The sequence below is a fragment of the Balaenoptera musculus genome, chromosome 19 (genome assembly GCF_009873245.2).
Source record: "Balaenoptera musculus isolate JJ_BM4_2016_0621 chromosome 19, mBalMus1.pri.v3, whole genome shotgun sequence".
NCBI lineage: Eukaryota > Metazoa > Chordata > Mammalia > Artiodactyla > Balaenopteridae > Balaenoptera > Balaenoptera musculus.
Genome location: NC_045803.1, coordinates 5,045,585 through 5,071,276, shown reverse-complemented (window position 1 = coordinate 5,071,276; position 25,692 = coordinate 5,045,585). Strand labels below are relative to the sequence as shown.

At 41.9% G+C, this 25,692-nt stretch overlaps 3 protein-coding genes and 1 pseudogene across 3 annotated transcripts in view; 3 read left to right on the top strand and 1 right to left on the bottom strand.

The window, feature by feature from the left end:
* LOC118885142 overlaps positions 1-25,692 on the bottom strand; it is a 584,965-nt pseudogene that overhangs the window by 358,154 nt on the left and 201,119 nt on the right.
* LOC118885106 (zinc finger protein 836-like) overlaps positions 1-25,692 on the top strand; it is a 271,742-nt gene that overhangs the window by 112,505 nt on the left and 133,545 nt on the right. The window lies entirely within an intron of this gene.
* On the top strand, positions 8,009-8,734 carry LOC118885319 (zinc finger protein 665-like). Its single transcript, XM_036833946.1, has one exon. The coding sequence runs from the start codon at positions 8,009-8,011 to the stop codon at positions 8,732-8,734; it is 726 nt and encodes a 241-aa protein (XP_036689841.1).
* On the top strand, positions 21,948-23,322 carry LOC118885146 (L-lactate dehydrogenase A chain-like). The gene is given in 3 exon segments (XM_036833550.1): positions 21,948-22,177; positions 22,455-22,585; positions 22,588-23,322. Coding segments are annotated over 3 exon segments (993 nt in total). The 5' UTR covers positions 21,948-22,013; the 3' UTR covers positions 23,286-23,322.

Below are 25,692 nucleotides of genomic sequence, written 5' to 3'. Positions count from 1 at the left end.
GCCTGTATGGGTCTGCACGAGGGATATGGCCGCAGGTGTGGGCATCAAGTTGAGCCCAGTGAATGTGTGCACCTGTGCCTTGTGGGATCAAGGGATGTGGGGAGGTATTGGCAAGGGATGTCTTAATTCTGTCTGGAGCATCATGACATGGGGTTATGGGTGGTTGTGGGTTTGAGGTGCCATAGGCTCCTAGCTCAGCTTCCCTGTAGCATAGATGCTGAGACTGAGGCTTGCATGTATTGGTTACATTGGGTCACACCTTCATTCCTGAGGAGGAATGAAGACAGTGGATTTAGAAAGAGAACCATTTTCCCCCAGTATTGTTAGAGCTGTGGCCTGAGATATACCCATAGGGAGCTCTGGGTATAGGAGGATGGCTGCCATGGTACCGCAGGAATGGATCTAGAGGGCACCCTATAGAATCCACTCTAAGCCGTGACTTGTGTTGGCTTTTTTGGGAGGGTAAGAATCATCGTGTAAACCTCCAAGTAATACAGGGAAAGTCTCAGAGATCATTTTTCGCATTACCTTTGCTATTTTTGAGCATTTTGGGTTGTGAGTGAAGAATATTTCAGATGTGCTATGAAAGATACGAAAGAGAGCACTTCATTGGGGATGTTGGGGTCTCACTGAGGCATGTGTATCATTGGAGACATCTTTTTAATTGGTAGGTTTTGGAGACGACAGTGTTTGTGCTGGAATCATTGTAAATGAAGATATGGGCTTTTGGGTCTACTGATCCTTGGGTGTCTCCATATGTGTTTTTTCCTGATGCATGAGTTATGAAGAGCTTGGTTTGTTATTTAGTATTTTCTATGAGGATCATTAAGAGAGTGTCTGGAGACTGTGTTGGACCCCATAAGAGTTTGTTTGTTTATTTGTGTCCGTACGGGAAATGATGAGTTCTGTGTCAGATGGCAGAATGTTTTGAGCAGGGAGCTTTTGCTAGGTATGTGTCTAGCACGGGTCATAAAGTCCTGTCATGTTTGGAAAGATTGTTTCAAGAATCAAAGGGCCCCAACACCACAGTGATCTAAAGTCTAGAGGCTCATCCTTGGGAAGAAATAGCTGTTAACTTTCTTACTGCCAGGCTCATGCTTGTTTCTGTACTATCCTGTCTTTATCTGTCTCAACACACAGACACAGACACACACACACACACACGCCCAATACAGAGAACAGAGCACACTTAATGCCCTGTTGGTGGGAATGTAAATGATACGGCTATTATGGAAAACAATATGGTGGTTTCTCAGTAAATTTAATGTAGAACAGACACAATCTGTCAAACCCACCTCTGGCTCGATATCCAAAGGAAATGAAATCAGTATATTGAGCGCAATATCTGCTCTCCAATGAGCATTAATGCATTATTCACAACAGCCAAGTTGTAGAAAGAACCATAATGTTGATGAATGAATAATGAAGAGATTTTATATATAAATATGTATATATATATGTATGTATGTATATATATATACACACACACACACAATTCAGCCATAAAAATGAAGGAGCCTATCATTTGTGACAAAATGAACGAACCTAGAATGAATATGCTCCGTGAAATAAGCCTGACAGAAAAAGATAAATTCTGTGTGGAAACTAGAAATGTAAAACTCATAGAGCTGTAGAGTAGAAAGGTTGTTACCAGGGGCTGGGTGGTGGAGAAAATGGGGCGATGTTGCCCAAGGGTTAGAAACTTTCATTTGTAAAATGGGTAAGTTCTGGGGATCTCTGTGTACCATGCTGACTACGGTTGATCATAGTGTGTTACTATATACTGGAGAATTGTTGAGGGAGTAAAATTTTAGTGTTCTCACTACACAGACACAAAATGGTAACTGTGAGTTAGTGGAAGTGTAAATTACTTGATGCTGATAATTATTGTACATTGTGTACATCTGCCAAATAATCACGTTGTACAGCTTATATGTACGCCATTTTTATTCATCAATTATACCTCAGTAGTGCTTGAAAAGAAAAAGAAAGCGTGAGGTGTGTTGGGCTCACCTGCTCTAGATGGTGCTCAACCCAGGCTTCACGTTGATTTGAGTAAGGCATCTTTATATGTTTTATACCCCCTGACCAGAGATGCCTTTTAAAGTAGCTGGGTTGGGGACCAACATGAATAATACTTAAGGTTCCCCAGGATGTTCCAATCTGGATCCCTCACTGAGCATCGTGACTCTGGGTCCCCCCGTTCCTGAGGGCTGGGATCTGGGCTGAGGCTGAGGGGCTCTGCTGTGCGTGGGGATGGATCAGGGCTGGTCTGTGACCTGAAGGGGGTCGTCGGGTCCAGCTGAGGTGCCCGCTGCAGCTGTGCATGTGAGGGCCTCACCAGGAGGGGAGCAAGATCTGAAGAAAGGGTGGGAAAACTCACTGGTTGGTCTCTGTGTGGGAGTTTACTGTCCTGAGCCCCTCCTGGGACAGTGGGCAGCAGGGGACTGTCTGTTCCACATGCTGAGGTCTTCCCTGTGTGTGTGGTTGTGACTCAGGAAAGGGGTGTGTTGATTCCAAGCATTAAACAGCCTGTTTCCAACTCTCAGGATAGACCTCTAAAGGCTCACATGGTCTGAGGAAGAAGCCCATAAGAAGAGGAGGAAGAGGAAAGAGAAGGAGTAAGAAATGGCTCTTTCTCAGGTGAAGTCATGTTCTCAGTTGATTCTTCAGTGTATCCGTCCTGAAATTCCCTTCTTTGGACACGCTGATCCTCTCTGACTCTGAGGTGTTGTTCCTGACACCTGTGCATTCATCCTTACCTAGTGCCGTCCCTCAGTACGTGTTTATAATTGTTATATCTTCTTGGAGAATTGACCCTTTTATGATTACGTAATGTCCTTTGTCTCTTAATGTCCTTTGTCTCTTATGTCAGATTTTCTGTTTACTTTGTCCGATATTGTGCAGTCACTCTTGCTGTCTGTGGGGTGGGATGTCTTTTTCCTTCCTTTTGCTGTTTGCCTTTCCTGTCCTTAGATGTGTCTTTCGCTCTAGCTCTCTGTTTTCCCCCTGTTACTTCCTCTAGTGGTCCCTGCGCAGGCACCCTGTACCGTGGTGAACGGCAGGAGCCCTGGCCAGCCCCCTTCACGCCACTGTAACTCCAGCGGGAATGCATCGACCCTTTCCTTCTGATCATGACATTGGTGAAACGTTCTTTCTTAATAACAATATATTTTTTCCATATTCCTTTTTGTTATGTTTTATAATTCTCCCAGAAACTTTTTACTTTACCATTGTGAGAATTTTATTCTTAATCTGTTAAAATAACATATAATAGTAATAACTTTTCTAATTTTTAAAAAAAATTTTTCTAATTTTGAATCAATGTTTTATTAGTGGAAAAACAAAGAAACCCTTTTTGGCCTTTGTTAATGCCTATCTGTATAAATTCAAATGGACAGATTTATATTTATATTTTTGAATATAGTTATTGAAATTGGAGTTAAAGTATTCTCATTTTTTTTTTAATGTCTGTACTATTTTCTTTTTTAGCAGACTACTATAGAATCATGTTGAGAAGCTCAGTTTAGTACAGTTTGTACATTTTCATTTCTGTAAGAAATATCCTGAAATACACGTGAATAGATATGATAATGAAAAAATAGTCTGAAAATCTGTCAGGAGACCACTCTCATTCCAGTTAATTTATCACTGACGTGTGTATACGTGCATGGATGTGCAAGTCCATGGTTTAGATAAAAGACATCATGATTTTAAATCTATAGATATCTTTTTGCAGTTCATATTATATCTTTAATATATTCCCTGGCCTTGAACTTTTTCTACAGTATCATGTTCATGGTTTAAATAGTAATAAGATTACTAACTTTTTGTGTGTATGTGTGCGTGTACACGTATATAATGAACTTTTAGGCTGTTCCATGTTGTTTACCTTGAACTTCTTTAAAGTTTTCTCAGGTAATCATCTGTCAGTGAAGTTTTAATGCTCTATGTGTTACTTAACTCTGTGATTTTTAAGCTTCAGTTCCAGAGCCCAACCATGGTATAGCCCAACCAAGTTCATGTGCTTACTGTATGATTCCTTAGATTCCTGAACTCAGTCGAGTTTTTCAGAGTGTCTCTGACACAGTTTTCTCCTCTGTAAATTGGGAAAAGATCTTTCTTTAATGAGCTTTGATGTTGCTAACAAGTTAATACATGTAAAACATTTAGAGTAATGCATAGCATGTAGGAAGTGTTCATATAATGTTCCTCTTTGCTGCTGTTATCGTCATCATAATTGGAGGTTTTGAGCTTTCTTTATAAAGCCACTGTGGACTCTGTCATCTCTGAAGACACCACTCATGCTCCTCCACATCCAGGAGGAGGATTATCCCCCAGTGTATAGAACGTAATATCTAACACTTCCACATGGACAGCCCGGTGTTGAATTTTTATTTGTATGTATTTCATGTATTGCCCACAAAAATGAGAAGGGTAAATCTATTTGAAGGATATTGTAATCTCTATGACAAAGCATAAGAAGTTAAAAGTAGACACCCAATTAGCTTCAAATACCTTTCCATGGATCTGTGAGAATACATACTTCAATCTAATTGATCTTTTACCTCTACTCATTTTGTATGGAAATAAGAACTCTCCTCATGTCCTCTTGGTGAAATGTTTTTTTATTTAAGGGACAGTTGACTTTGAATGATGTGGTCATCGAATTCTCTCCAGAAGAGTGGGAATGCCTGGACCCTGCTCAGAGGGCCTTGTACAGGGACGTGATGTTGGAGACCTGCAGGAACCTGCTCTCCCTGGGTGAGGATAACTTCCCTCCAAAAGTCGGGAGGGTATCTTTGCATTTTCCCCTGTTTCCCTTTTGGAATCCCCTGCCTTGGTTAACTGAGCTCAAAGCCATGTTGACTGAGGCATGAAAAGCTTCTTGATTTAGCATCAGGAGTTTAAACATTCCCTTTCTTCAGACGATCTGGCCACTTCGCGGTACACCAGGAGTTTTTTAAGTGATTAAGTGTGTCTAATGCCCAAGCAGAAACTTTTAAAATATTTCATTCCCTGTGCTCTACCTCTGTGCTTTTGATTCAGTACCTATTGGAAGAGAGTTAGACGTCTGCATATTTCATTGTTCCCTCTGCATTGAGAAGGAGGCACGCGGTGGATGAGTTTCTGAAATATGTTTCCAGACCCACTGCAGCATTAGTAGCGTTTGGGAAACTCTACCAAATGGGAGAGTTGTTTGCGAAAACAGAAATCTATTCGTTGTCAAGTCTGAGAGGAAATTTTTCTTCTCCCTTAGTTATCACTCGGTCCCTCAACATGTAAAATGTATCCTTTCCCCCTCCAGTGGTGTGGGAGCTCCACCAAAGACAAAGGCAAAGTCTTTATCATGATATACAGCACTCGGCTATCTGGCCCCTGTGAACTTGTTGCTGCTTGATTTTGAGGAGCGTAAACAGGGTTGTTTTAAAGGGGTCTGTTGCTCCCTCAGCTCTCCTTTTGGACTTGATTCCCTTGGATGCTCAGTTCTCAGTCCATATAGATCAGAGCTGATGCCTCCAGACTCCAGCCCCTGAGCCTTTCTGGGTTCCACCCCCATCTTGTGTTCTTTGAAGACCTAATCAGAAGATGGGAAAACACTTGCTGCTCTTTCATTCCATCTGGCACCTCAGAACCTGCAAGGAGCTGTCTCAAGCCCTGTCTGCTTGTTTTGCTACCTCAGCCATTTACTCCTTTGACTAATATCTCCCCATTCTGCTACCAGAGTTTGGTAACAGCTGTTCTACTCTAAGTTGCTCTTAGTATGCCTCTTTTTTTAATTTTACTTTATTTATGTGTTTATTTTTTTGTTGGCTGCACTGGGTCTTCATTGTGGCGCGCAGGCTTCTCTAGTTGTGGCGGGCAGGCTCCAGAGCTCGCGGGCGCAGTTGAGGCAGCGCTTGGGCTTATTTGCCTCTTGGCATGTGGGATCTTAGTTCCCCAGCCAGGGAGCGAACCCGCGTCCCTTGCAATGGAAGGCGAATTCTTAATCACTGGACCACCAGGGAAGTCCCAGCATGCCTCTTTTTAAAAAAATATATTTTGCACATAAATGGGATCATTCAGTATTATTTTTTCTCTGAATAATTTTACTGAGTATATACCCTCATTGGCCATCTGTGCTGTTAAAAATAGCTGGATTTTTTTCTTCTTTATGTGTAAATGAAATTGCATTCTGTGTATCTCCCAGATTTGTTCCCCATCCATCTGTTGGACAGTTAGGTTGTTTCAATGCCTGGGCCATTGTGATTACTGCTGTTATGAATGTGGGAGTGCAAGTATCTTTTTTTTTTTTTTAATAAATTTATTTATTTTATTTATTTATTTTTGGCTGCGTTGGGTCTTTGTTGCTGCGCGCGGGCTTTCTCTAGTTGCGGCGAGCAGGGGCTACTCTTCCTTGTGGTGCGCGGGCTTCTCATTGCGGTGGCTTCTCTTGTTGCAGAGCACAGGCTCTAGGCACGTGGGCTTCAGTAGTTGTGGCTCGCGGGCTGTAGAGCGCAGGCTCGGTAGTTCCGGCGCACGGGCCTAGTTGCTCCGCGGCATGTGGGATCTTCCTGGACCAGGGCTCGAACCCGTGTCCCCTCCATTGGCAGGTGGATTCTTAACCACTGCACCACCAGGGAAGTCCTCTTCTTTTCTTTTAACCTCATTATTTTTAGTTGCCTCGTACAGTTTTATTCACACATATATGCAATCACAAGCTACGATACCCCATGTTTATTATTCCCTCTCCTCCACTCAGTCCCGTTATCAGTCCTGGTCTTTCTTTACATGGTCTCTCTCTCTCTCTCTCTCTTTTTGTATTATTTATTTATTTATTTATTTTTGGCCACACCCTGTGGCATGTGGGATCTTATTTCCCTGACCTGAGATGGAACCCGCACCCCCTGCTTTGGAAGTGCAGAGTCTTAACCACTGGAGCACCAGGGGAGTCCGTTTCCATTGTCTCTTGATGTGGTTAGAATCACTGTTGTTTGGTCACGTATTTAAGTTGTTCTCCTGATCTCCCCAGTTTCCACAGCACTTCATCATCCATCCCTCCACCTTCCTCATTACACTGTAAAAATGATTCCCTTTCATCCATTGAAAAACTTTGTCAGTAGATGACCTAAATCAATATGTGCAGCCGTGATGACTCAGAAACCATTTCCAGCAGGGATGCTTGAATAGCAGTATTAGTTACATAGCTCACTTCTTCTTGCATCTCCCTTAAGATTTCCTTTTTAAACTTCTGGTATTTGTATGTTTACTGTTAGTTGGTATGTGCTTTGTGGTCACAGTGGAAAATACCCGTTTTTGAGAGCTAATGTAAGTTTTTCCATTTGAATGTTTTTGTCACGGTGTTTGAAACGATGCTACGCTGAACTTAATTTGAATTACGTGTAATCACTCTTTCTGTAGTGAAGAATCCTATTCTTTACTGTTCTTCAAAAATTTATCATCATGGTTGAAAAGTTTCGTAACTCTGTTTGATAAAAGTGTTACTTTTGTTTAATATCATATATTCAACATGAAACATTTATTCATGCAGTGTAATGAATAGGAAATGTATGGTTCTTTGTATCTTGTAGATATTTCTCATATACACGTGATAAGGAAATTACAACTAAAATCAAACATTGATAGAGGAGGAGTATTCCAAACAGTGATTTTGGGAAGACATGAAATCCAGGAAATCAAACCTTTTTACCTCTCGGAAATACAGGAGAATATGTTTGACTTTGGATTTCAGTGGAGACATGATGAAAGAAATTACAGAAATATCCCTACATCCCATAACCAAAATGTCACTGATAGAAGAAGTCAACATGGTGGAAGGGATGCGGGAAACAACCATATTGGAAATAGACTTGTGTTAAGCCTTCAGGATGAACTGCATATGTTTAAAAGTAAACAGAAAATTGATGATTTTAATAAAGCTAATAAGAGTATCAACAGTACTTCCTCATTTTCACCAGTTGAAGGAATTTCTCCTCCTGTCCAAACCAACATTTCTAATATATATTTTATGCATCCTTCAATACTGACACAAGACCAGAGCCCACACAGGGAAATGCCTTGCAAATGTAATGAGTATGGCAAAACGTTTCATCAGGGCTCAAATCTCAGGAGTCATCAGAGAATCCATATAGGAGAGAAATTACATAAATGTGATGTATGTGACAAGGTCTTTAGCCGAAATTCAGATCTTGTAATTCATCAAAGAATTCATACTGGAGAGAAACCTTACAAATGTAATGAGTGTGGCAAGGTCTTTAGTACAAAAGGAAAGCTTTCAGTTCATCAGAGAATTCATACTGGAGAGAAACCTTACAAATGTAATGAGTGTGGTAAAACCTTTAATCAGAGATCAATCCTCACTCGACATTGGATAATCCATACAGGAGAGAAATTACATAAATGTGATGTATGTGACAAGGTCTTTAGTCAAAATTCAGACCTTGTAATTCATCAAAGAGTTCATACTGGAGAGAAACCTTACGAATGTAATGAGTGTGGCAAGGTTTTTAGTCAGAAAAGAAAGCTTTCAGTTCATCAGAGAATTCATACTGGAGAGAAACCTTACAAATGTAATGACTGTGGTAAAACCTTTAATCAGAGCTCAACCCTCAGTCGACATCGGATAATCCATACAGGAGAGAAATTACATAAATGTGATGTGTGTGCCAAGGTCTTTAGTCAAAATCCAGACCTTGTAACTCATCAGAGAATTCATACTGTGGAGAACCCTTAAAAATGTAGTGTCTGTGGGAAAACCTTTCTTTCTTCCTCTGGCATCAGTAGGCATGACATAATCCATAGAGTAACAAAACCATATAAATATGATGTATGTGACAGAGTCAGTCATCAAAATGCAGTCCTTGGACTTCATCAGGAAATTCATACTAGAGAGAAACCTTAGAAATGTAATGAGTGTGTCACAGTCTTTAGTCAAAACACAAACCTTGCGAGTCATCCAACAATTCATAATAGTGAGTAATCTTACAAATGTAATGAGTGTGGGTAAAACCGCTCATCAGGGCTCATACCTCAGCAGGCATCAGATAACCCATACAGGAGAGAAATTACACAATTGTGATGTATGTGGCAAGGTCTTTGGTTAAAATTCATACCTTGCAATTCATCGGAGAATTCATACTGAAGAGAAACCTTACAAACGTAATGTGTGTGGCAAAACTTTTCATCATGGCTCAACTCTCTGGCATCATCAGATAATCCATACAGGATCCAAACCATATAAATGTGACATGTGTGGCAGAGTCTTTGATCGAAATGCAGTCCTTGCATTCTTCTTCAGAGAATTCGTACTGGAGAGAAACCTTACAAATGTCATGAGTGTGGCAAAGTCTTTTGTGAGAAGACAACCCTTACAAGGCATCAAGAAATTCATATTGCAGAGAAACCTTACAAATGTAATGCGTGTGCCAAGGTCTTTAGTCAAAACCTCCAACTTCGAATTCATTGGAAAATACATAATGGAGCAAATTACAAGAGTAATGATTGTGGCAAAGTGTTTAGTCAAAATGCAAACCTTGTACGTCATCAGAGAATTCATAATGGTGAGAAGGCTTACAAATGCAATGAGCGTGGCAAGGTCTTTCGTCAGAGTTCAACCCTTTCAAGTCTTCGGAGAATTCATAATGGTGAGCAGTCTTAGACATGTAATGAGCATGTCAAATTCTTCAGTGTGCTTTCTAGCCTGACTGAATGCCATCAGGCAATCCATACAGGTGAGAGACTTTAATAATGTAGTGATGTGACAAGGCTTTTAGCAGGTGTCCCCAACTTATGCTTTATTAGAAATTTCATTCCTGATTGAAACCAGTAATTGTAATTATTGTGGCCTGGCCTTTTGACAAGGAATGTATTCACCAAAGAATTCATTCTGGAGATTACCTCATGAATGTATGAATGCGAAAAACCTTCACTCGGGGCTCACATCCTACTAATCATCAGACAGTCCATACTGAACAGAACATTACAGCATTACTCTACCTTGGGAATGCTATTTTTTTAAACACTCCTTAATACCTGCTCCCCATTCTTGAGTATGCAGTATATGAATGTATTTTTTCTTGTTCTTTTATGTGTCTAAATAAACGTCATGGTATGCACCTTGATTTAGATGAAGAGAAAGTAGGAAAATAGTAATCATGTGCAAAATAGAAAAATTTAAAAATCAGTATCATATTTGTCCTTTATTGTGCTCAGTGAAATAATTTTTAGGGCTCTATGTTCATGAGTCTTCTCTTCAAAATGAACCACATACAATGGGGACATTTTTGTTTGGTGGATAAACTAGAAATTTCATGTATTCACCCTTAAGACATATTTTTGTTGTTGCTGGTTTGCACTTGTGACCATTCACTGGAATAGGGTGGAACCCCACACAGAATTTGGTTTGATTATTGAGACTGATACTTATATTGAAGTGTTATGAGAATGTTTGTTATATAATTCAGCTTTCTATGGGAAGGGTGGAGACTTCCAAGGTGTTCAAAAAATGGTTTAAGAGGGCTTCCCTGGTGGCGCAGTGGTTGAGAATCTGCCTGCCAGTGCAGGTGACACGGGTTCGAACCCTGGTCTGGGAAGATCCCACATGCCACGGAGCGGCTGGGCCCGTGAGCCACAACTGCTGAGCCTGCGCATCTGGAGCCTGTGCTCCGCAACAAGGGAGGCCGAGATGGTGAGAGGCCCGCGCACCGCGATGAGGAGTGGCTCCCACTTGCCACAACTAGAGAAAGCCCTCGCACAGAAACGAAGACCCAACACAGCCAAAAATAAATACATAAATAATTCTTTAAAAAAAAAAAATGGTTTAAGAGAACAGGGAATGGTCAATGGCTTCTTGTGTTAAGGAGATCACTTGATGAGATTTGAATTTTCAGTTTGTATCAAAGGAGGGAGTCCTCAGGTTTTTTGTTGTTGTTGTTGTTTTTAAATTAGTTTGCCCACATAGGTAGAATAGGAAGAGGTTGTCCTGCTGCCTAAAGCTGTCAGTAGTCAAACATCATAAAATGGATTCAGACTGTTTAACAAAACAGCGAATGTTTACTCTTGAAACTCCTAATTTCTTGATTAGGAAACAATACAGTTTTCTTCATGCTAATAATTTATTACATTTCTTTACCTGTGGCACACGTATGTTCCATTGTGCAATATGGTTTTTGAAAATGCTTGTAAAACACTGTTTAAATAAATTGCCCAAGGTGTTTTTACCCTAGGTTAATAAAAATTAATGTTTGGACAAGGAATTACATCCAGTCTCCTGGCATAAACCATAATGGAAAAGAATATAAAAAAGAGTGTAGGCTTCCCTGGTGGCGCAGTGGTTGAGAATCTGCCTGCCAATGCAGGGGACATGGGTTCGAGCCCTGGTCTGGGAAGATCCCACATGCCACGGAGCAACTAGGCCCGTGAGCCACAACTACTGAGCCTGCGCGTCTGGAGCCTGTGCTCCGCAACGGGAGAGGCCGCGACAGTGAGAGGCCCGCGCACCGCAATGAAGAGTGGCCCCCGCTCACTGCAACTAGAGAAAGCCCTTGCACAGAAACGAAGACCCAACACAGCCATAAATAAATAAATAAATAAATAAATAAATTTAAGAAATTCTCCCCTCAATAAAAACAAACAAACAAAAAAACCCAAAAAAAACCCCACAATCAAAATGTGAAGATTTTAAACAGAAATAGAGTGTTTGTCTATACTCATTAAAAAAAAAAAAAAGAGTGTATATATGTGTATAATTGAGTCACTTTGCTGTACAGCAGAAACTAACAGAACGTTGTAAATCAACTATACTTCAGTAAAAAAATTAATGTTTGGAAATGTTTACCAGATAATATATGTAAGCAGTTTTTTAGAAGAGCAGTTATCCATAGGGTATCAAAATTTTATTCTGCAGTGTTTTTACTAAATGTCTTGTTGTTTAGTTTTATAATTTTACCTTTAAACCAGTGATTACCTTTGAGCTAATATTTGTACAGGTGTGAAGTTTAAATGGAGTTTTCTCCCCCATTGTGAACATGTTATTGATTACTACCAGTTTTTGAAAATCCTTCATTCATTGAATTGCCTTGGTACCTTAGTCAAAAATCTGTTGGAAGTACAGTGGCCCTTGAACAGTGCAGTGAGTTAGAGGTGTTGAGTCCCGAGTAGTCAAAAATCCACGTATAACTTAATATTGGCTGTCCATATCCGTGGTTCTGCATCCTTGGATTCAACTGAGTTGTGACCTTGTAGTACTGTGATAGTGTGTTTTGGGAAACATGCATGTATAAGTGAATCCACACAGCTTAAACCCGTGTTGTTCAAGGGTACACTGTACTCCTGTGGGGCTGTTTCTGGTTTCCTCATTCTGTTCTGTTGGTCTATGTGTCTGTCACTCGAGAAATCTCACACAGTCTTGATTACTGTCACTGTATTATAAATCTTATCGTGTGGAGTGATTCCAACCACTTCAGTATTTTTCAGATATATCAGCTCTTCTATTTCTTTTGCCTTTCCATATTTATTTTAGAAAAATCTTGTTTGTATCTTCAAAAATTTTGTTTGGAAATGCGTTAAACCTGTATGTCAGTTTGAGGTGATTTGTCATCATTTCTACGTTGTGTCTTACCTTCAGTGAATATGGTATGTTTCTCTAGCAATTCATTGACTGTGGTATGTTTCTCTAAAATGACCTAAATGAAATGTCATCTTTGATTTCTTTCAGACCACTGTAGTTTTGCATATAAAAGTCCATGTTTTGTTAGATTTACATATTTTTCTTCTAGTTTTACTTTTCTGAGCATTTAAAGAGATATTACATTTTTTATTTCAGTATTCATTTGTAAATTGCTACTATATAAAATTTCAATAAATTTTTGAGTGGGGTACTTGTATCCTGACACCTTGCATTGTATACTTTTTCTAGAAATTTCTGTAGATTCTTTTGATTTTCCATATACATCATTTCTTTAAAATTTCTATTTCTGCTGTAACAACTTACCACAAACTAAATGCCTTAAATCAACATAGATTTATGCTCTTGTTTTTCTGGAGGGCAGAGGTACAAAATGAATCCAAAACATTGTGAGTCTGACTCCATTTTTGAGGTCTGACTACAGACACCTTTAAGACTCGGTACAAGCTCTTCCTCTTCTGTGCATGTTATCAGGGCAGGCTGATAATAAAGCCTGAGCGCTCCATCCCTTGGCAGGACTTGTAGGTTCACACCACAAGCAAATACCATCACCACAGCCCAGTCTTGTATCCACCGTAACGCAAGAACATCACCATTCTCTGCTTTCTCTAGCCATTTTGGGAACAACTTGGTCCACCCTGGTCTCCCAAGAAAGCCCTCCAAACTAAACTTTGTGTGGGGTTCCATCTTTTTCCAGCAGAAAAAGCAAAAGTACAGGGACTTCCCTGGTGGCACAGTGGTTAGGAATCCGCCTGCCAATGCAGGGGACAGGGGTTCGAGCCCTGGTCCGGGAAGATCCCACATGCCGCAGAGCAACTGGGCCCGTGAGCCACAGCCACTGAGCCTGCGCTCTAGAGCCCACAAGCCTCAACTACTGAAGCCTGCGTGCCTAGAGCCGGAGCTCTGCAACAAGAGAAGCCACCGCAGTGAGAAGCCTGCGCACCGCAACGAAGAGTAGCCCCCGCTCAGCAACTAGAGAAAGCCACACAGCAGTGAAGACCCATCGCAGCCAAAAATAAATAAATAAATAAATTCATTAATTTAAAAAATAGCAAAAGTACAAATTAACAACAAATAGGGCTTCCCTGGTGGCTCAGTGGTTAAGAATCCGCCTGCCAGTGTAGGGGACATGGGTTCGAGCCCTGGTCTGGGAAGATCCCACATTCCGCAGAACAACTAATCCCGTGCACCTGAACTACTGAGCCTGTGCTCTAAAGCCTGCGAGCCACAACTACTAAGCCTGTGCACCACAACTACTGAAGCCCGCGTGCCTAGAGCCAATGCTCCACAACAAGAGAAGCCACCACAATGAGAAGCCCGTGCGCAGCAAGGAAGACCCAACACAGTCAAAAATAAACAAATAAATGTATTTTTTTAAAAAAACCTAAAAAAAAAAACCAACAAATATTTTGGGGAGTGCATACGTGAAATTTCTAGTTTATAAATCCCATTGTGTATGTTCATTCTTAGAGGAAACTCATGAACCTTGATCTTTTCCAGTTATTTCTCTGAGCACTGCAAGCACAAATGATAGATTGTATCCTTTTAATCCTTATTTATGAAATGTTCTTTTATTTCCTCATAGTTTTTATATGCTTACTATATTTCTATTTTCATTTCATGTAGATATGCAAACCATGGGTCTAACTTCAGCACTAAAAAAAGCATGTAGAAATATAATCTTGTGTATATTCAGGTAAGGAGAGGCAGTTTGTAGGGAGCTTGAATCTGAAGTTCCACTGACTTGATATTTTCATAGTAGCCCCAGAAATAATCAGGGATACACTTTGGAGTTCATAAGTCAAATGCAGATTATGAATATATATTTCCAAAGTTGAACGTCGTTTTGTATATAACGTGGAAAGAAATTGTTTAGATGCCCCTCAACCTAGAGAGCCTAACGATGTATTATGTATTATGAAGTGCCCCAAAGAGGTGGGATACACTGGGGTCAATAGAAAGCTTATGACTCATTCAGGATTATAAAGGAAACATTACATTACATTACATTAATTTTTGAATCCCTTACAAGCATGCTTTACTCTAGTTCCTTTCATTAAACTTCTGTAACACTGTGTCTTCAGTGTCTAGAAATAATACTAATTTTCATTAATAAATGATATACAACAGCTATTCCTTTTTAAGAGGACAGAAGAACATTGTTCCCCTCCATTTTTTCTACCATCATGATACTCATGAAAACTTCGTTCTCTCAGTGTACAGTTGTACTGTGTTTCACGATCATCTGGTAGAGTAACTCTTTCCTATAATCATCAGCAATAGCCCTCAGTCATAGCAAATCTAGAGAAGGGGCCATGACCACAAAAACCACTATATTTTAGATAATAGTTTTATATCTATACTCTGCCCCTCCCCATGCTGTCAAGTTTATTTATAACATTGCACCTTAAAATGAGTGTCCTAGTTTTTCACAGTAAGCTGGATATGAATAAATCCCACCTAATGAAGTAGGTCCTTTCATCTTACCCATCCCTTCCCTAAGACCATCATGGTGATAAAAGAATAGCAAGTAACGAAAGAATAACAGCAGATTTCAAACTTCAGGTTATAGGTCGTTAATAAGAATACACCGTTTTCAAGAAACTTCAAATAATTGAATAAAAACATTTAATAATATGCAGATAATTAGGTTTTTCCACAGGTATCCTTGCTTCATTGATAGACACCATCTCATGAGTTTTTTTTTTTTTATACAGCAGGTTCTTATTAGTCGTCCATTTTATACATATTAGTGTATACATGTCAATCCCAATCTCCCAATTCATCACACCACCAACCCCACCCCACCACCACTTTCCCCCCTCGGTGTCCATACATTTGTTTTCTACATCTCTGTCTCTATCCCTGCCCTGCAAATGGGTTCATCTGTACCATTTTTCTAGGTTCCACATATATGCGTTAATATACGGTATTTGTTTTCTCTTTTTGACTGACTTCACTCTGTATGACAGTCTCTAGTTTGTTTTTTTTTTTTTTTAAGTAGCCTTTCTTTTTTTTCTTCCTGTTGTTCCATGCTGCTTGCAGGATCTTAGTTCCCTGACCAGGGATTGAACCCAGGCAATGGCAGTGAAATGCCGAGTCCTATCTGATCTTGGTTGATCTTCATAAGTAATGAACCTAGATCCCCTGAGTGTAAATTTTCTTATCGTTAAGTCCATTGAGAGCATTGTTTGAACATTTATCTCCATTACATTTGTCATTTCTGTCTAGTATGAATTCTTCGTGGTGTGTGCTGAGGTAATTGCTGAAAGACCTTGACTCACTTGTACCGTTTCCATATTATATGAATACTTTCATGACCACAAAACTGTGTATTGTTTACAAAGTTGATCACACTCATTACATTTGTCAAATTTCTGGAAAGAATTCTGTTATGTTCCAGAAGGCTTAAAATTTGGATCAGCTTTGCCATATATTTGTGTGTTTTTTCTCAAAAATGTATATTCTGATACCAAGTGAGGTATGAGCCCTGGTTCCTGGCTTTGCCACATACGTTAGTTTTATATGGTATTTCTCCACAATGGAGTTTGTTTTTACTTTAAAAAAAAATTTTTTTTTTTTTTTGGCCATACTGCATGGCCTGTGGGATCTTAGTTCCCCAACCAGGTATTGAACCTGGGCCCTCAGCAGTGAAAGCCCGAGTCCTAATCTCTGGACTGCCAGGGAATTCCCTCTCTTTTTATTTTTAATTGGAATATAAGTGATGTACAATATAATGTTTCAGGTGCACTATACACTGTTTTTTTTTTTTTAATTAATTTATTTATTTTATTTTTTGCTGTGTTGGGTCTTCGTTTCTGTGCGCGGGCTTTCTCTAGTTGCAGCAAGCGGGAGCCACTCTTCATCGCGGTGCGCGGGCCTCTCATTATCGTGGCCTCTGTTGTTGCGGAGCACACGCTCCAGACGCGCAGGCTCAGTAGTTGTGGCTCACGGGCCTAGTTGCTCCGCGGCATGTGGGATCTTCCCAGACCAGGGCTCGAACCCGTGTACCCTGCATTGGCAGATTCTCAACCACTGCGCCACCAGGGAAACCCTACACTGTTTTAATATTTGTATAGATTATGAAATGATCACCACAATGAGTCTAGTAGCCTTCTTGTCCCCAAACAAAATTATTATGATGTTATTGACCATATTCTTTATGCTGTATATTGCATCACTGTGACCTATCTATTGTGCAGTTTTAAATGTGACCCTCTTAACTTTTTTTTTTTCTTTTGGCCGTACCGCCTGGCGTGTGGGATCTTAGTTCCCTGACCAGAGATCTAAACCGAACCCCCTGCAGTGGAAGCACGGAGTCTTAGCCGCTGGACCACCAGGGAAGTCCCTGAAATAATGCCCCTCTTATCTCACCCCTTTACCCCTTTCTCGAAATCATATGTTTGTTTTACCAGTCTCTCTTCACTGTATTTCACTTTTTTTTAAAAAATGCCATATATAAGTGAAACCATGTGGTATTTGTTTTTGTCTGACTTTTTTCACTTAGCATAGTACGTTCTAGAGCCATCTATGTTGCAAATGGCAACATTTCTGAGCAATATTGCATTCTATATATATACACACCACATTTTCATGATCAGTTTGTCCATCAGTGGTGTTCAATGCAGTCTTCATATTAGATGGATGAGGCATTTTGTAAAATACATGTGTGCCGCCTGACCAGAGATCCTCTTTCATGTTATCAGGGTGGGGCCCAACTTTAATAAATAATATTTAAGGATCTCCAGTATGTTCTAATCTGTGTGTACCATTGAGCATCATGACTGAGTCCCCCCATTCCTGAGGGCTGAGATCTGGGCTGAGGCTGAGGGGCTCTGCTCTGCGTGGGGATGGATCAGGGCTGGTCTGTGACCTGCAGGGGATCGTCGGGTCCAGCTGAGGGTCTCACCAGAGAGCACAGTGACTTGCAGGAAAGTGTGGGAAAACTGCCTTGCTGGTCTCTGTGTAAGAGTTTACTGTGTTCAATCCTTCCTGCCCTGCTAAGGTTCCCACCGTTGTATGGTGGAGTCTGAAACAAAGGGTTCTGAGAAAACACACAGGTTGTCAAGTTGGGGGAGGAAAACATTAGTAGCATAAGGCTTCAGAAGCTATTTTGTTCATTTCTGGCTTTTTGGTTGGTTTGGTCAGTTCAGAAAGTGTTTCGCAAAGAGGCAATTTTAGAATTTTGTTCCTGTTTGGAAGCTTCCAGGTACCCGTGAAAATAAATATACTGTTCGTCTTGTTTAATTTTAGAACTGCAGTCTTCAAATTTAGTCTAAAGGAAAACGAGTCTGGGGAGATGGAATGATACTCATAATGGCCACTGTAATTCTGGATTAATTTTAGTTTGTTCAGCCCACTTGGTAAAAATGTGCATGTGTAGCGTTCATACTTTTGATGCAGGAAGGAAGACCCCTTCCAGGACCCAAGAGTGGGCCCTTGTCTAACACTCAGAAATGAATTGTCCTTGGAGACACACGTACTGACAAAGCAAAAGACTTTATTGGGAAGGAGCGCCTGGGTAAAGAGCAGCAGGGTAAGGGAACCCAGGAGAACGGCTCTGTCACGTGGCTCTCAGTCTCAGGTTGATGGTCATGGGGTTAGTTTCCGGGTTGTCTCTTGCCAGTCATCTTGCTTGGTCCATTTTTGGTCTGACTCAGGGTCCTTCCTGGGGTGCCTTTTCTGTGTCAGATCTTAGTTCCTGTTTTAACCTTTTGCCTTTAAGTCACCATGGCTCAGGCCTTTGTCCTCCTTCAGTTCTAGGCTCTGAGAGGGCCCCACCATCCCCTCCAGCTAGTCTCTGTCACATTCACCAGGGTTTATTGCCTCCATATCAACCCCCCTCATCAGAAATGCCTTTCTCCATTGATCATTTGGAGTCTTTCCCCTTTTCCGTTCGTTGAAGGGCGCACCGTGTTTCTCTCCCTCCAAGGATGGGAGGAAAAGATGTAGGCAGTCCTAAAAAGCCCTACAGAACTGGTGTCCTGCAGTGTCCTGAGCTGTCCCCATGTTTAGTGTGCTCTGTCACTGCTTTACTGTAGCCCCCAGGTGTTCCAGGCTGTGCCCATCCAGGTGCCAGGCGCCACCTTGCACAGGAGCCTTGATTTAACAGTAGCTCATCTGCTCTGAGTCAGGGATAGTGATTTCACTGTTCTGAGGGTGCAGATGTTGGGAACCTAAGGGGGCATGTAGGAGGCCCCCCCCCCAATGAGCTAGGGTATCTTTTAATTACCTGTGAGTGGGGAGAACAGGAGATAAAAACCCTGGGAACCGTCTGTCTTGGAGATTTCCTCACTATACTCCAATGCCTTTGTAACTGGACTTCATAACAACCCCAGTTGCTGGTCAGTTCTCCCAGGAGGGCCGACTTCTTGACCTTCATACTGAATGCCCAGTGTCCTTTAGGTGGCAGCTTGTGTGTATTCCTGTTGCGATGGCTTTGCTGAGAGGTCCTTGTGTCTTTCAGCCTTGTTTGCCCGTGAGTGCTTTGGGAACAGGTAGAAAATTGGGGAAATCGGAGGGAAGCCTGTAGGGCTCTGCAGCAGAGACATGGCCGCAAGTCGGGGCATCAAGATGTGTGCACCTGTCCCTTGTGGGCTCAAAGGGTGTGTGGAGCTGTTGGCGACGGGTGTCTCACTTCTGGCTGGAGCACCTGGAATTAGGTTTATGGATAGATGTGGGGTGCGTTGCATGGTTTGAGGTGCCACAGTGTCTTAGCTCAGGTTCCCTGGGACCTAGCTGCTGACACTGAGGTTTCCATGCATTTGTTTATTCGGATAGTTCATGGTCATACCTCGGGAAGAAAGAAGGCAGTGGATTTAGGCAGAGAAAAACATTTTTTTCTCCAATGTTAGATGTGTTCCCTGAGCTGAGCCTGCAGGAATCCTTCAGTGCAGGAGGATGGGTGCCTTGTCCTCAGGCGATGGAGCTAGAGGGTGCCCTACCGCATCCACTCCACAAGTGACTTGTGTCGGTCTTTTGGGAGATCAAGGATCATTGTGCAAGGACACTGCTTTGTGAAAGAACTCTGGTCTTCTTATTAATTGCTGCAAGTAATAAATCCTTCCTTGTCCAGGGGGGGCCTGGGGAGGGAATCACTGTGCTATTTTTAGAGTAACACAGGGAAAAGTTCAGAGATCATTTTGTGGGTTACCTTTTGTATTTTTTAGTATTTTGTGTTGCAAATAAAGTTTCAGATGCACTGATACAAAAGATAAGAAAGAGAGAATTTGGAGTGTTTCCTTGGGAAATGGTGGGGTCTCTGTGTGGCATGCGCATCACTAGATACATCTCTTTTATGTAGTTTTTGGAGATGACGGTGTTTGGTCTGTGGTCACTATGAATGAAAATATGGTGTTTTGCATGTAGTGTTTCCTTGGGTGTCTTCATACGTATTTTTCCCTCAGGCATGATTTATTAGAGTTTGGAATGTTTTCTGGTATTTTATAGCAGGATGAGCGGATCATTACGGGTTGCATGGAGGCTGTGTTGGACCCCATGAGAGTTTGTAAGTTCATTTGAATCCTGAGCGGAAATTATGAGTATAAACTTCAAATGGCAGAATGTTTTCATTAGAGAGGCCAGTAACTTCGTGGATGTAGGGAAATTTATTCCAAAAATCCGAGGGCCAGCAACAGTACAGTGACCTGCAGCCCAGAGGCTCATCTTTGGGAAGCTGTAGTTGCTACTTTCTTACTGCCAGGTCAGTGCTGGTTCTCCTACTGTCCTCTCCCTCCCTGTGTCAAACCTCCGAGTGTACACACACACACACACACACACACACACACATGACAGAGAACAAGGAACAATATAATTGTATAGAATTACTGTTAATTATTCTTCATACATTTGATACAATTGTCTAATATCACTCTTGTGACTTTTTAAATTTAGCATTTGTTAACTAGAGCCTCTTGATACCGATTGTTGAGCCGCAACTCAGTAAAAGACTGCAAGGGAACGTGAAATGGAGGTGTTTATTACTCACAGGTTCTGGAGGAGGTACAGGATACAGCTGGAGGGAACACGTCAGAATTCAAGGAGGGGTGCAGGCAGAGAGCATGGGGCATGCCCTGAGGCGTGTGCCTTCATTAGGGTCCATGGATGAAATGTTTTGGCTTCTTGGGTTCAGGCTGCATTTGTCAGTGCAAACTGAAAAAAACAGGAATGGGTAGGCTTCCTTGTTGGAAGCATGTCTCATCCAAAGAAGAACCAGGCGAAAGCCTTGGGTGACAGGGGAAAATGGTTATCACAAGGGCAGTTGGGGGAGTCAGTCATAACAGGAACTTAAACTTGCTGTGACTCTGTGGGCTGTTCCATAGGACGTGTTGTCAGGGGAAAGGCTCGAGTCAGATCAAGATCCCTGTTGGCCAGTTGCCTACACCAAATAAATGCTGAGATCACCACATTATGGAGTACTTCACCTAGCCTCTCGTGGCCACCATCTGTGATTTTAGATTTGTTTTCTGGGTGGTGGCGATTTTCAAATTAAAAATGTAGTCTGTAATTCAAAGTATTTACTCAAATGATCTGTTTCACAAGGGTGAATTGTGGCAGGTTATTCGTTTACCTGAAAATATTGCAATTAGGTTATTTCCCTATGTAAATATCATCATGTAGGCATGTGATAAAACATACATTGTAGGTGTTATCAAACAGATATTTCCATAAATATATTGAGGGTTGAAATGAGGTTTTTGCATAGCTGATAACCTAGTTTTAATTTCTTTAGGGTTTGTATTAAAGAGAATATATCTCCCTATAAAATGCCCTTAAAACATTGTAAAAATGATTATTCTTTAGATGAAACTAATCTTAATTTCCTCTGAAGACTGTATACTTTACAGGCTTTCTCATCCACACATCACAGAACTTTCAGAAGTAGAAACAAAGACCTAGGGACTTCCTTGGTGGCGGAGTGGTTAATACTCTGCACTCCCAGTGCAGGGGGCCCGGGTTTGATCCCTGCTCAGGGAACTAGATCCCACATGCATGCTGCAACTAAGAGTTTGCATGCCACAACTAAGGAGCCTGCAAGCCACAACTAAGGATTTGCTGCAACTAAAGACCTGGCACAACCAAATCAATCAATCAATCAATCAGTCAATATTAGGGCTTCCCTGGTGGCGCAGTGGTTAAGAGTCCGCCTGCCAGTGGGTTCCCGCACGTCCGCCCAGCTCCCCCCCCGACATCAGCCTCGCGGTTCTATTTAAGGCCCCTCCTGCTCCCCACTCGGAGTACCCGAGCAGCTACCGCCAATTCCGGGTCCAGCGCCGCTTGCCTGCCCGCCCGATGTGCACTCCCGATTCCTTTAGGTTCTAAGTCCAATATGGCAACTCTCAAGGATCAGCTGATTCAGAATCTTCTTAAGGAAGAACATGTCCCCCAGAATAAGAATACAGTGGTTGGTGTTGGTGCTGTTGGCATGGCCTGTGCCATCAGTATCTTCTTTTTTTTTTTAATTTCAGATTTTTTAAAAAAATTTATTTATTTGTTTATGGCTGTGTTGGGTCTTCGTTTCTGTGTGAGGGCTTTCTCTAGTTGTGGCAAGCGGGGACCACTCTTCATCGCGGTGCGCGGTCCTCTCACTATCGCGGCCTCTCTTGTTGCGGAGCACAGGCTCCAGACGCGCAGGCTCAGTAGTTGTGGCTCATGGGCCTAGTTGCTCCGCGGCATGTGGGATCCTCCCAGACCAGGGCTCGAACCCGTGTCCCCTGCATTAGCAGGCAGATTCTCAACCACTGCGCCACCAGGGAAGCCCTGCCATCAGTATCTTAATGAAGGACTTGGTAGAAGAGAAACTGAAGGGAGAGATGATGGATCTCCAACATGGCAGCCTTTTCCTTAGAACACCAGAAATCGTCTCTGGCAAAGACTACAATGTGACAGCAAACTCCAGGCTGAAGAGGGAGAAAGCTGTCTTAATTTGGTCCAGTGTAATGTGAACATCTTTAAATTCATCATTCCTAATATTGTAAAATACAGCCCAAACTGCAAATTGCTTGTTGTTTCCAATCCAGTGGCTATCTTGACCTGTGTGGCTTGGAAGATAAGCAGCTTTCCCAAAAACCGTGTTATTGGAAGCGGTTGCAATTTGGATTCAGCGCGGTTCTGTTACCTCATGGGGGAAAGGCTGGGAGTTCACCCATTAAGCTGTCATGGGTGGATCCTTGGGGAGCATGGAGACTCTAGTGTGCCTGTATGGAGTGGAGTGAATGTTGCTGGTGTCTCGCTGAAGAATCTGCACCCCGAATTAGGCACTGATGCAGATAAGGAACAGTGGAAAGCAGTTCACAAACAGGTGGTTGACAGTGCTTATGAGGTGATCAAACTGAAAGGCTACACATCCTGGGCCATTGGACTATCTGTGGCAGATTTGGCAGAAAGTATAATGAAGAATCTTAGGCGGGTGCATCCGATTTCCACCATGATTAAGGGTTTGTATGGAATGAAAGAGGATGTCTTCCTTAGTGTTCCTTGCATCTTGGGACAGAATGGAATCTCAGATGTTGTGAAAGTGACTCTGACTCCTGAGGAACAGGCCTGTTTGAAGAAGAGTGCAGATACTCTTTGGGGGATCCAGAAAGAGCTGCAGTTTTAAAGTCTAAAATCATACCACTTCCCTGTCTAGGCTACAACAGGATTTTAGCTGGAGGTTGTGCATACTGTCCTTTATATCTGATCTGTGACTAAAGCAGTAATGTTAAGACAGCCTCTGAAAAACATCAGTTTCCTAACATTAGCAATAGGAATGGTTCATAAAACCCTGCAGCTGTATCCTGCTGCTGCATGGCACTTATCTTGTGTGGTCCTAAATTGGTTCGTGTAAAATAGTTCTACTTCCTCAAGAGGTACCACTGACAATGTTGCAGATGCTGCAGTTGCCCTTCAAACCAGATGTGTATTTAACTCTGTGTTATATAACTTCCGGTTCCTTTAGCCAAGATGCCTAGTCCAACTTTTTTTTTCTCCAATTAATCACATTCTGGGATTGATTATAAATCCAGTATTGTATGTCTTGTGCATAACTGTTCTAAAGAATCTTATTAAAAAAAAAATCTTATTTTATGTACTATATGTATCAGAATAGTATACATTGCCATGTAATGTAAAAAAGAAAAATCGACATAAATAATGCAGCCAACTATCTAAGTGTTATACCAACGAAAACAATAAATAAACCTTGAACAGTGGGAAAAAAAAAAAAAAGAATCCGCCTGCCAGTGCAGGAGACAGGGGTTTGATCCCTGGTCTGGGAAGATCCCACATGCCACGGAGCAGCTAAGCCCATGAGCCACAACTACTGAGCCTGCGCTCTAGAGCCTGCGAGACACAGCTACTGAGCCCGTGTGCCACATCTACTGAGCCTGCGCTCTAGAGCCCGTGAGCCACAACTACTGAGCCTGTGCACCTAGAGCCCGTGCTCCGCAACAAGAGAAGCCACTGCAGTGAGAAGCCTGCGCACCGCAACGAAGAGTAGCCCCCGCTTGCATCAGCTAGAGAAAGCCCGCGTGCAGCCATGAAGATGCAATGCAGCCAAAAATAAAAAAATAAAGTAAGGTTTAAAAAATAAATATTAAAAAAAAAGAAACAGAGCTAAAATATGTTACAATTTCAAAATAAAAAACTTTCTAATTACAATTACATTATTTTTAGTTATGTTTGACTTAAGTGTACTATGATATAAAGAAGTTTTTCTCGAAGATATTTGAAGGCAATTATTAAGTGTAGAATAGAAGTATTTTAAAGAATAATGCCTTCTCATCAAAGGAATACAACGTTTCTCTTTTTTCTTTCTCTTTTTATTGTATCTATATGAAATGCTGGAGGCTAACTAAACTTACTGCCCTAATCATTTCACAAGATACGTTCAGTCAGAGAATTCTGTGGTACACCTTTACTGAATAGTGATGTTATCTCAAGTATTTCTCTGTCATACTCCGGGGGAAAGCAGGTTTTAAAAGGCAAAAAGAAGCAAAACAATCAAAAAATAATTTACCTAAAAAAGAATACTACAATTTATTGCTTTTTTTTAAAATATATTTTTCTTAACCATATTTGCTTATTTATTTATTTATTTATTTATGGCTGTGTTGGGTCTTCGTTTCTGTGCGAGGGCTTTCTCCAGTTGCAGCAAGTGGGGGCCACTCTTCATCGCGGTGCGCGGGCCTCTCACTATCGCGGCCTCTCTTGTTGCGGAGCAGAGGCTCCAGACGCGCAGGCTCAGTAGTTGTGGTGCACGGGCCTAGTTGCTCCGCGGCATGTTGGATATTCCCAGACCAGGGCTCGAACCCATGTCCCCTGCATTGGCAGGCAGATTCTCAACCACTGTGCCACCAGGGAAGCCCCTATTGCTCTTTTTATAGCAACAGTTAGTGCCCTGAATTATCACATGCCTTAGTTCACCAGTCTCAGACCTCAGGTCTAGTCCCTGGTTGTCTGTAAATGAGCAGAGCGTTGAGTTTGGCTTCCTGAGTGAGCAGGGAATAGAAACAGAATGTCTGTTCTGTAGAGTTTTCAGTGTGAAAAAGACCATCCTACCCAGAGTTTTGTAATTCTGTCATTCTAGTTTGTAATAGAAAGACAAGTCCAGCTCTTGTTTCCTGAATTGCTTTTATTAGTTCTAACTGCAGGAAATGTTCCAGGCTCCAATCACCGCCCCACAGCTACCACTCGGAGACCCAAGTTTCCAGAGCTCTGAATTGCTTCAGCCTCACTAACGGGACTTTAGAGCAACCTGTTGTGAGGCGGGGAGGGGCGGGGCGGAGCTTTTTATTTAAACCGTTTTTAAGTTAAGAGGAAACGTCTTAGTTCTTGAGGAAAGTGACTGCCCGCCCTCCGGCCATCCGAGCGTCTGGGCTCCCTCCTCGCCCCGCCCCTCGCACACAGCGCTCCGCGCAGGCCCCGCCCCGGAAGCCCCGCCTCTCCCCCGAATTAGTAGTTACCTGCGGAACCGGAAACAGGGGCCATGTTTCGAAGGTCACGGTACGAGGTAAGACGCAGAGGTA

Bases quoted from the DNA above. Each gene is read 5' to 3' on its own strand.
- LOC118885319 (XM_036833946.1), top strand. From the start codon at position 8,009: ATGCATCCTTCAATACTGACACAAGACCAGAGCCCACACAGGGAAATG.